The sequence below is a fragment of the Plectropomus leopardus genome, chromosome 15 (assembly GCF_008729295.1).
Source record: "Plectropomus leopardus isolate mb chromosome 15, YSFRI_Pleo_2.0, whole genome shotgun sequence".
Lineage (NCBI taxonomy): Eukaryota > Metazoa > Chordata > Actinopteri > Perciformes > Serranidae > Plectropomus > Plectropomus leopardus.
The window spans coordinates 18,449,040-18,461,418 of record NC_056477.1 but is presented as its reverse complement, the minus strand read 5'-3'; the positions used below and the strand labels follow the sequence as shown (position 1 = coordinate 18,461,418).

The 12,379-nt window shown below is 39.5% G+C and overlaps 1 protein-coding gene across 2 annotated transcripts; it reads right to left on the bottom strand.

The window, feature by feature from the left end:
- Positions 1–76: 76 nt before the first annotated feature.
- zgc:172136 (uncharacterized protein LOC566376 homolog) lies at positions 77–11,288 on the bottom strand. 2 transcript variants are annotated; one of them, XM_042502719.1, is made up of 15 exons: positions 11,140–11,288; positions 7,918–8,112; positions 7,681–7,771; positions 6,109–6,188; positions 5,831–5,907; positions 5,513–5,708; positions 5,215–5,370; positions 4,245–4,310; positions 3,689–3,757; positions 3,406–3,580; positions 2,754–3,038; positions 2,009–2,035; positions 1,770–1,901; positions 1,571–1,641; positions 77–1,474 (listed from the first exon to the last, which is right to left on the bottom strand). In XM_042502719.1, exons 2-15 carry the CDS (start codon positions 7,993–7,995, stop codon positions 1,184–1,186), a joined length of 1,794 nt encoding a protein of 597 aa, XP_042358653.1. In that variant the 5' UTR covers positions 7,996–8,112; positions 11,140–11,288; the 3' UTR covers positions 77–1,183. The 2 variants fall into 2 exon arrangements, with proteins under 2 accessions (XP_042358653.1, XP_042358654.1); XM_042502720.1 differs by lacking the exon at positions 2,009–2,035.
- Between the last annotated feature and the right edge of the window lie 1,091 nt (positions 11,289–12,379).

Genomic DNA, 12,379 nt, shown 5'->3' with positions numbered 1-12,379 from the left:
TGGAATTCAAATTTAAACATTAGCATTATAGTTGTACAACAGTACAAAAAAACTAAAAACAGCTAGTTCACTTTAGTTGGATAAGAATTTATTTTCACTAAGATAAAAAACATTGCTTTAGATAAAAAATGAATTGTTCAGTATTGCGAATTAACTCTAACAGTTTGTACATTATTGGCATTGAGAAAAAGTTGATGTGGTTAATGACTTACAATCATTCCAAGTGAGCTCCTATCAGCTATGACATCACTTCTTTTGCATACCAATTATCATGTACAAAACAGTGAACATAACATCTGAGAAAGAAAATGACAGAAAGACTCTTTGTTTCAGGGTTACATAATACAAAAATACTGCAGATTCATTATACATTTACTGGTTACAGAAATAGTGCTTTACAAAGAATACTTAATTAAGACAGCGGGGTGACAGTATAGAATGGGGGAGCTTTGGATGAATGCATTACCAGCTGTAAAGAGGTTCAATTTTCCACATCGGCAGCTACATTGCTGTGGCAGACTAATAGGAAAAGCATGACAGAGCACACTATACAAAAATAGAGTATGTTATAAAATATGATTTAAAAAAACATGATAAAAAACAGGAGTGAAAACATTAGCACCGTGGCTTCTGGAGATTCTCCTGAATGAAACAAGGAAATTTAAGCGTTTATATTATCAAATAGGTTTATGGCAAGGGAGATAAGTCCCATCTGAATGTCCAATACAGCACGAGTGCATAGCCTTAAAATGACCAAATATCTCTTCCTGTCAAACACTCTGCCCCTGACATCAACTTATTTGGACATTTCAGAAACATTTGAACAGCCTGAACTTTACAAAACACAATACAATTGATTAGAACCATTTTTACTCAAAAGGTGATATGTAATAAAATAGTGCAAGTAGTATGTACATAATATACAATAATAAATATGCTCTGCTCACTGATCGAAATGTTGCTGATTAAGGTCTCTGTTCTCTAATCCACATCTTTTCTAAGAGGAATGAGGGGTCCCGTCATTTTTACCAATGTGTCTCTGCAATTTGAAACACACACATCCCACATTGTCATCACCACACAGTAGAAAACTGAGACATTCATGTGCTGGCAACCTATGTGTTAAGCTGCACTGTAAATGGAAGAGAACGGGCCTATTTGTGGACATCAACACTTGATGTATTCAAAGAAGGAATTCCAGAAACTGTTCATCACCTAACATGTCCAGGGAGAGGCAGTTGGTAGACCTGCGGCCATAGAAGGAGGGTTTGTCTTGGCAGTGCAAAAGGGGATGATAACTGTCACCAACAGGGGTCTTTGTGTTTGTTGAGGCATCTAGGAGGCCAAAGGTGTAGCTGTGGGAGGAATCAGGTGGCAGTGTCGTCCCCAGGGGGACTGGAGGTGGAAACAGACGTACATCATCTAGACTGTGGCTGTGCCGATCCACGCTTACTTGTGCCCTAGATTTCAGCATCTAGAATAGAGACAGAAAGTAAAGATAAAAGCTAATGCAACAGAGAAATCCAATGGAAGCAAAGAAAAAGAAGGGAATAAAAGATAGACGACCAACCTGTTTTAACATATCCTTGTTATGTAACTTCTCAAGGTCTTCATCACTGTCTGGGGTACAGGCTTTGTTTTCTATCGAGACCAAAAGATTTTATTAGAGTTTGAGATTGCAGACAATTTTGTTTTCACTAACTGGATGAGAACAAATAAAATACTGTTTGAATGATATCCTGTATGTCACAATAAAATTATTTATTTACTTGGTGAGTGAGTCTCTGAGGAGAGTTCTGAACAATCGACTGACACTCCTTCAAGAAGATCAGCCAACTGGAACATCTCGTATGGATCATCCACAAGAACCTCCTTTGGACTTCCAATATTGGTTTTGATCTCTGGGAGAAAAAATGTTTAAAAATCTGATTATGAAAAATCTGAAATTTATTTCATTGTGCTTCAAGATCACTATGAAACAAACAAACAAAAAAACGACTTTGCATACCATGTGTACAAGGGCTCAAGGTGTGTACTGAAAGAACACAGATATGCAAATTACTTGAGTATCAACAGACACTGTATTGTGTTTTGTGATACTGAGTCTATCTCATCTATTTTCCTTTTTTGGGGGGGGGGCGGGGCACAAAGAGCAGAGTCCTACAAAACAGCTAATTTAAAAAATAGCAACCCTTGTATTGTTATATGTCTCGTATTGCCAAATTCTTGCCAATACACAGCTCTGACTGAAATACTAACATTAGGTTATCTTTATTGAAAGGCGGGTTTTGCATAGTGGATAGCCAGAGGAGGCACTGTGTAAAACAGCGCAATTATTCCCACCGAAAAAAACAGCTAAAAACTCGTACACAGACTATACTGAGGTCCCAGGGATGCACAGATACTGTGAAGCCAACCCTCCTTATCAAAGGTTAATACTTTATACTTAAAATATTCTTATATTAATTATTAACATCCCCAGTACACAGTCTTTAGGCTTCACTACCCACATTTACCTATGAGAAACCTTTCAGTGCCAAGTACCTCTTAGTTAAGGGTTATGTGAAGGCGATGATAATAACATTATTAAACTCACATATTCTCAACAGATCACTGCTAAACTATTAGTCCCCAAAGAGTAAACACATCATTTCATATTCAATTCAAAAAATGAAGCACCAATTTAATAAAAAAAATGCAGAGGGACTGATAAGATGTTCTGTACAAATTCTTCAGTATAAAAATCCTCTCACCTTCCTCTTGCCACCCCTCATCTTCTATTCGAGCTTTACTGCCGGTGTCAAACCCAGAGGTACAGGAGCTGCCACGGCTGGCTCCTGAGCTGAAGCCCTTCTCTGCTTGCCGTTGACCTTCCTCCTCCATGGAGGCCATCTCCGTGGAGATGCTGTGTTGACGGGCGTCGGCTTCAATCCCAGAGCTGCTGGTGGAGTGTCGAGACAGACCAGGGCTGCTCTCACTGCCTGGGGGGTCCAAGTCCAGGTCATCACTGATATATGACTCTCTGTAACGCTTTTTTTCTAAAATGAAGAAAAGACATTATTTTCTATTGAAGGATAAATCATCTTAAGGAACTATGGTAAGATGTTTGTTAAAAGTACTTAAGATATACCAAGGATACTAGCTGTGCTCAGTGAACTGGAAACTACCATAAGCTGCTTAACATGTTAGAAAAAGTATTGATTATGCTTTAAAGGTTGCTAATCAACAAAAAACTCTTGATTGTAGCCACAGTGCTACAAATGTGATTATTAACCAAAAGAAGTGACTTTTCTGAAGTTATGCATTCCTGTGGCTACAGAAGTGTTCTGCTGAGTAAATGTGGCCCCCGGCCAAACTGTAATTATCACTAATACTAATCTTGTCCTTATATTCTCCCTCCCCTACCTTCGCTCTCCTCCAGCTGGCGTAGGTGTTTGAGGGCAGGCTGAAGGCTGAGGTAGATGCGATGGCTGCTGCTCAGGTGCAGCAGGAGGTGGCGAGAGCGGAACGATGACCCGGTGTAGTAAACCAGCTTCCTGGCTGATGGCAAGCCATCTGGCTGGATCTCGAATTTCTTGCCCTGAATGGGACAACATATTATACATAGGGTACATAGCTAATGCCCATTAAATAATTACAACAAATCCACCTCGTCTTAACAGAAAATGGAAATGAGCTGCATGCTTACCAGGAAGGTGAGACGGCCCACGTTTGACCAGGGGAAGTCGTACAGCAGCTGTCGAATATTGTTCACCTCCTACAAATACAAACCACAAGCACACACACATAATGAAAAGAAATAGCTCAAATGCTGGTGAGCTTTTGTGTTTGAGCAACAAGAGATTTCTGGATGTGTAATCTACTGGGATATATTTTGAAATTAGTGATCAATAATCAATTGTCTTTTTGTTCACAGGAGCCATCTGGACTTGGCGAAGAGGCCAGGGGCTTGTCATGGTATCTCACGGTCTGCTGGCTCTTTAATCACCCAGGCCTGGAGCCCTAATCCCCCCCAGATGGCCCCTGATGGACAGATCAAACAACCGACGGGCATTTGCAGACGGCTCCTATCTCTTCGTGCACTGCTGTTGGTGGCAATCCCACACATTCTTCACACGTCTCGTCAGAGGTTTTATAGAGCTACAACAAAGACTGAATCTTTGAGCCAATGCAGATTCACTCTTATATACGCATGTGTTGACGCATACACCATGCATCAATAACACACTCACACATGCACGTACCTGATAAACCTGCATTCCTCGCAGGGTCAGACCGAGCAATGCCGTTCCTCTCTCTGCCTTTTTGTCCTGGACAAATGAATGATGAGATGTCAGAGAGGCATCTGAACAGTTCAGATAAGATAGCTTTTTCACAGTTGAGCCCCTCTCCTACTTTACACTGGGGCCGCTGCTAACAACAAATTAAAAGTGATAGTACATTACGCAATGGACGGGCCAGCGTTCAAACTATCACTCTGGAGATGAGTGATCTTGGAATGGGGAAGACAACAAACTGGATTAGATGGAAGGTTACATAACTACCCCATAGTCATTTATCCAGCACAGCTCAAATGAAGCCAGAGTAACAGTATTTGTGCTGGAAAAGACAGTGTCTTACTCAGAGGGAAGGAATACGTCTGGAATGGCCGTAGATAAAAATTTACAGAAAACAAATTCCACTATCCACTAGCATAAATCACAATTTCTTTTTTTAAATAATATAAAACAACCGTGCAAAAAAACACACCCTGCAGCTAGCAGGTCTCTCATCTATCCCCCTCTGTGCTGCTTCCTGCATGTCTGCAGCTCCCAGCACCAAAGAGTAGCGTGAAAGTCAAGAAAGCTCACTCTGCAGCCAAAATATCCCTGAAAGTACACTGCACAGAATGCTGACTAGCAGAAAAAAAAGACTGCTTGACCTGAAGTCATCTCAGTCGACTGAGGGGTCTCTGACCGATGATTTAAATCTCAGAATTTCAAGGGACAGCCCAAAAAGTGATGTAAAACAACAACAAAAAAGAGGCAAAACCCTCTGAGAGTCTGTATGTCTTTCTCCTTTGTAGGAGAGGTGGTGGGGCCTTTTGAATGTCTGTGCCCAGGGGCCCACTGTCTCATTGTACGCCCATGCCTGCAGTGCTCCCAGTGTTGTGCTCCAAAAACTCAATTCAAGCCACCCAATTAATGATACTGAAAGACTATACTGACTCATGACCTTTTGCAGTTTGTAAAACGTGACAGGTACATCCTCCAGTCGACATGACTCCCTGATGAAGAGCAGCATGGCATCCCGAGCAGACATGCCCCACAGCTCCTGATGCACCTTGGGCCCATGGCAGAGGAGGTAATTTACTCCCCTCTTAGCTACAATCTACAGAAGTAAGAAGGCACAACCACTGATTAGGGCAGACTGCACAACAAAACCTCAAAACATGTATTTTCAAGAACAAATGTAATACAATTTTAAACTGAACATTTTTTCTTAAATGCTGCTGCGACAAGGTAACACCTACCCAAGGGGGAAAATACTCCTTAGGTTCAAAGTAAGGAGTGACCTCCATATCGTCCTTTGGCAGCGGGTGGTCACCAAGGTTAGCCTGCAAGGCGTAACCTGCCAACTGGAAGTACACCTCCTCCTGCTGACGACATTCAGAGCGAAGCACCCGTTCCCGCAAGTCTGAGTAATACAGATGCCGTGCCTTACGTTCACTGGTACCAAAAAAAAAAAGAAGAAAAAAAGATGTCAGAAAGCAGGACAAAGACGTATGGAAAAAAAAATAAAACTAGTCAAATAGTGAAGAAGATACATACAGAACATATTTAGGACATACCAAATGAGTCTGCCGTTTTCTATGTAGTACTGCACTTTGAGGCAAAGCACTAGAGGCAGCGGCCTTCTGTGTAATCCCTGTATGAAGACAGAGATATGTTAGAGAAGGCCTGTGTGCATCTTTTTGTCATGCTAAATGAAAAGTCGTGGCATGTAGGCCACTGAACTGTGCCTCCCAATTAACTGACATCTACAATTAGTTTGGAGAGTGGGTCACAGCAAAAAAATGCTCCTAATTTACTGTCAAAATGTTAAACATTTTGCAACAGACTACCTCACCTTTACTGAATCTTGCTTCCATTCCTTTGGAAAGTACTTAGTCAGTTTCTCCTCCATGTCTATAAATATGTGCTCATTGTCTAGGAAGGAGAGAGACAATCAGGAAACAAGCAGACAGTTAGCAAGCAAACAAAACAATAGTGTAACCAGGCGGAAAATCTCACCAACAATGGGATTAATTAGGGTAAAGGAAAAAAAAGCCCTTGTTCTTCCTTTGCAAATGAGGCTACTAGCAAGCTAGTGACAACAATGCTAATGTTAATGTTTCAGCGGTAGCATGGCTGCACAGACCAAACAGCTATTGCAAAAATATTTACAGTCTTGCCCACAGTTTTCTTTTTTTGTGTTTTCTCCACTGCATTCACACAAACCATACGTAATTTTACATTTATTGAATGAAAATTAAGAAATTAGGTAATAATAACATTAGTAGTAGTAATAATAATAGCAACAATAATAATACTTACTAATAATTACTATTCTTATTTATTACTATTATTGTCAATAATAGTAACAAATAAAAATGGGTAATGTGAGTGTAAGAGTAGGCCCAATGACACAGGGTGAATATGTTTGGACTGTGCTGACATTTTGTTTTTTTATATATCCAATAGTCCCCTGAATATGACCATGTACTGATGTGAATGTAGTCTTATCCAAAACACAATTGAATTCTGTTTCAGCAGAGGAGCTAAAAAGCTGTTTGCAACCTGTGCTGAGAGCGAGGATGTTGTATCACTCTCCGCCTGGTCCCATGAGTCATGACATGGGCATTTTCTATTTCACCCTTATCTCTTTTGTTCAACTTTGTGTAGTCAAATCATGCTCCCCGAGCTGTTTCCCAACACGTTCCTTTAACCATCCATCTCTCCTTTCAGCCTGTTCCCACTCTGACTCATTCCAGCTCCTTCACCTCTCATCCTTCATTCAAGTCTTTGAGTAAGAGTTGAGTAAGGCGGCCTGTGTCATGACGAGTCCCCCTACCTCTTTTACCTCCACTCCCACCCTCTTCTTCCCATCATCAATCCGTCCCTCCCTCTCAGTGAAGGGGAGGAATGCAAGGGTGCATTCCAGGCTTTAATGAAGTTAATATTGCAGGAATCCAGGCCTAAGTGATCGCTGAACCAACACCACAAAAACAAAAGGCTGCTTGTTCAAGTGGTGAGCCACACAAGATTACCAAGCCATTTCAACGTATTTGTACAAAGGCCGAAAACAGAAACGCGAGGAAACAGAAAGTTCAGAACTTTGCTCAGTGGCTAAAGTGGATTACACCATTCAATTATGCAGACTGGGAGGACGCAATGACGTGTTTTGGCTTTAGTGAAATAGCCTTTTTAGCGGAAAACTGTTTCCACAATATTACATAAACAAGTGCCACCAAAAGAGTGGCACCACAAAGCCCTGCAGTCACAGTCATAATCCCAGCATGATGCTCCTGGTTACAATCTCACTGGCTGACTGCTGAAAAGTGGTTCAGGTATGTGATCGACAAAACTTGTGACAATACTGCTGAGTGCTCTAGTGTGAACAGTCTTCTCGGGTTCAGAGGCTTGAGGGTCAAAAACTTACCCTTCACAACTGTGAAGCCAAAGAAGTGCAGCTCTTTGATTCCAAGAAGCTCTGCCACTCGATTAAAAACATCCTGCCCCGTGGACTTCAGCTGAAGTGGATGAAAAGACAAAAAAGTCACTATTCATTCACAAACTATGCAGTGCAGCCAAAACACTGTAATGATAAACAGAACTTTGACCACCTGTTGAGACCTCTTGAGTCAAGAAGTCAACTAGACATATTAAAAACACCCACCCCGACGGTGATGTCCAGCTGGTCCTTGTTGGGGAGGAGAACACAAATAGTTCTCTCGTGCTTTATCGAGGTGGACATGATGTCTTGTGTATGTTGGTGATAAGTTCTTTCTTTCTCTTAAACTGCCTCCTTCTTGTCTCTCTTCCCCTATCCTTCACTTCTTATCTGTTCCAGGGCAGTTCCTCCATATTGTATCTGAAAAAGATAGATGACATCAGTGTGAGATAAGCAAAGAAATTAAAAAACATGATCCAGTAGTCCATTGTGAATCATGAAGACAGCAGAATGGAATTTGTAGCACATCTAGGATTTTTATTGCATTATACTGTCAGTCAAAGCATAAACAATCCAACAATCAGACATATAAGTACATAAGTGTCTTCCACTATCCCACAGACAAGATTAACTCAACATAACTTGTCCATTCTGGTGGGGTTTAAGGCCAAGTGTTTAACCACCACAATTATATTACAGAAGGAACATCCAAAAATAAGCAAAAAACTTAAATGAAACGAGTGGGTCTTCCTTAAAAGGCATCTTGACCCATTAAATCAGCACACACTACAACTGTGTATGACTGAATAACAACAGGGATATAGATGGGTAAATTCAATGAGATTATCATCCTGTAATCCTTATAATAGTCATCAACTGGAAACAATGAATCAGATAATCCCTGTGCATACTATTCCAACATTAACAACAGCAACACAATGCTATGAAAAGGAATCGTATTATTGCAGATTCTGCTAAACATACCAAAACAAACGGCCATGGTGGACAGGGACAGTCTAACTGAAACCAAGGCTCACCTGAAGTTTGCCCCACTATGCTGATCTGAAGGCCCTTCTGGTACGAGGCTCATCTGATTAACGTCTCAGAATCAATTAATCAGGTTAATTACTGCCGCGCGCCGACGCTGATCCCCTTAAATCCAGCTCTTGACGACAACCATTTAAAAAAAAAAAAAAGGAAATGCAAGGGACAAAAACAAATGATCCATAACCGAAGCAGCCTGCTTGTGCCAATCTCCTCCAAGTAAAAATAAGACAATATACAGCATGGTAGGAGATTCTTGGACAGAGGCGGTTTCTTTGCATCATACCTATATATTTTAACACCTAAATCTTCAGTAGTTTTGCATTCACATTGGACGAAATTCTGTAAACATATGTATAAAAACACCAACAAAAGCCTCAAGGAGATAAATCATAAAACATTATAAAGGTGTTGCCAGTGTGAATAAATCAAGTTGTGGGAACTTTAAAAGTGTATTGGCTAAGAAAGCAAAACATTTGTTGTACCCAATATGATTTATGGACATGTTCAAACACAGCCCCACTCACATCTGTGTGTCAGTGCAACAGACATTAAAAAACCTGAAAATCCAGTAGCCTGAGCATCTGACTTGTCTATGAGTCAAACTCGGCAATTTTGTACAGTTATACTGACGCTGCAGCAAATGGCACAAAACTCAACAGACCCAAGTGAATATTTACACTGACAATGTATGAATAATCATTGTATCAATAAAATCATTCTCTTTTAATGATAATGTACTTTTGGGGTCTTGTGTTGTACCTTTCTACTCTGGTCTCTACACATTCTAATCTATACAGCTTCATTTATATGGTAGTCATTTACTCAAAAATCAGAAACTTGTATAAAAATGTATATATATTTTGATTACAGAGACATTGGAAAAAGGTTGCAGACATATGTGAGCGATATATTTGTGAAGCAATAAGACTGAAAAATAGAGACAGATTTATAAAGGTAAAAATGCATTGTGTAAGAATGTGAATGGGCTTGTGAGTGTTTTTGCTTGTTTTTGCATCTGCTCTGACCCTGCGGAAACCCTGTTTACGCTGCACATTTCAAGAACTAAAATACTTGTATTTAAGAAATTATAATAAGCCTTGCCAGACATTTGAACTCACATTTGCAATGTAATGTTTGGCCAATTAGCATTTGGATTGTTTATGTTGGAGACTTTTCCACACTTGACCTACAGTAAATGCAATATTAATGTACTTAAAAGCTCAGCTGGGAAAAAATGTCATAGACAACTGATACAATAACTATGAATGCACCTTAATATTCAAATTGAAAAGGGGTATCTTAATACAAAACAGCATGTTATTGATGGCACAGCACAAACAAAAGTTTACTTAAAAGAATAAGCAGTGTTAGTCATCAGTGCTGCCATATTACATCGAAATATGGCTGAAATATTTAAGCCATATTTTGATGTAATAAACAGCTGGTGTAAAGCATGAACAATGCTGAGTAACTAATGAATATGGTGAAGCTATACCAACTTTAACCAGCTTTTAATCCAAAGTGCAATCAAGAATAGTACACTCATCTGCATCCCAACTCCACAACAAGTTTACTATCAGCCCAAACAGTGTTGCCTGGCGTCTTCAGACATCCCCCTTGTTGCTGACCAGGGTGAAACCTGGCATCACATGAGAGCAGCCATCTGTATGCCTTAATTCCCCTCCAAGACTGTCATAATCCCTATTGCTGGCTGTTGGAAAAACATCCCCTCTGCACTGTGCAAGCTCTGGAGTGATCCTCGCAGCCCGCTAAAACCATAAAGTAGTAAAATAAGAGGGGGTATCTGAGGAAAAAAACAGGGCCATTTATACTCACCCCATTTGAAAACAATAGGGTGAGCCAGCTTTTTAGTTTTGGGGGAGCAGTGCATATTTTAGGGTTGACTCAGAGCCCTGACACGAAAATTTATATGTGGATTTAATGATTTATTCAGATAATAAAACCTTGCTAAAATCAGACTTTTCAAAAACTTGGTACTGGAGTACAGCCTAGGAGAGATGGGCTGATACAGGTGCATTTAAACTTTCATGTTTCGACTTTTTCCCCATATTGTCGCTGGATTTACACATGTCGATGTTTTTAAGGCAGCCTCCTGTGCTAACGTTAGTAACGTTAGCCGTGCGTGCTGTCAAAGTTTTCGAGTAGCTGATTAGACATATTTATGTTTTGAGTGAGCTACCTGAAAACAGAAAGAACGAGAAACTTAAGCCTTAACACACGTTTTAGTATTGTTTTTATCCTTACTTCAAATCGTGGCAACATTTTCCTAAAGGAAAAGCGTGTGTTTGGTTGGATGGGTTAACAGTTACAACCTAATGCAAAGTGCATCACTAACTTTGGCTATTCATTTAGCAAGCTATGAAGCAGCGAGTTACTTACCATGACAGTATACGACGCAAAGGAGTTCAAAATTCAGTCGCAGGTCTTCTCGAAGTTTGTTAAAACACAAAATTTTCTTTTTTTTATCCGAGTTAAACTTGACAGGACTGTGGAGGACACCAGCTTGTCCCCATCCCTGTGTTGCAAGTTGCAACTTCTTCAACCACGGTGAAGCCCCAACGATTGAGCCGTACCATTTTGATTAGTTGTGGGGGTAGTCTTGTTGTGATTGAATTCAAGTTGGACATGTTCGTACTATTTTAACTTTCTGTTAAATAAACACTTCCGTTTTATTGAGTGTATGTTGAGTAAATATAAAGATGTTTTTGTATCCATATGTAAATATCACCATAATAATATTTCAAAACAATGCTGGACAGGCAGGTCCCCGTGTTTTGCAATGGTTTAGTGATCTCGTGCTAATTAGAGGTCCAAGCACAAACAGGTTTAGGACCCTTGATGCTAATAATCAATAACATAGATCTTCTATAAAACGGAATGCCATTTCAGTCAGTATTAAACAAATACTATGATCAGGAGATAAATAAATATGACTATCAAATAAATCCATTGTAGATAGATAGATAGATATTATTATTATTATTATTATTATTGCCATTATAATATATATATATATATAAAACATTAATGTATTCAGGGTGTCTATAGGTATCAGACACTTAATGCTTTTTAAGTCAAGAGATAGGTGTTATGTAGCAGCATGATTTTTAGAGTGAGCTAGGGTAACCAACATTTTGTCAACAGGTAAGTGCAAGTATAAAATAAAAAGACAGTATTAGGTTCACTGGTAGGTTATGGCAATTTAGACATCATAAATTCAAATCTTAGACATGACATTTAAAGACTTTTTAAAGACTTGCAGACATTTATATTAAAAAGTCCTGAGATTATACACAAGCCTGCACTATGAAAAATAATACATGGTATTATTACTGCGGTACATTACTTTAAGTATTGGAAACACTGTTGATAATAAAGGCATTTCAAGTTGAAATCTAACATTTATACACTTGAGGTTTTCAGCTAGAAGACGACACTGCCGTCTGCAGGGCAGTTTGATGAATTGCAAAAAAAGAAATCCAGACAAAATTGGTGACAATTTGAAGAAACTGCACCAAAAAAACTTTGAAAACAAATAACTATATGATAATAATTACTGATGCACGTGCTCAATCATCATAAATTCAACCCAAGAGCAGCACATTTATGTAAATCAAGA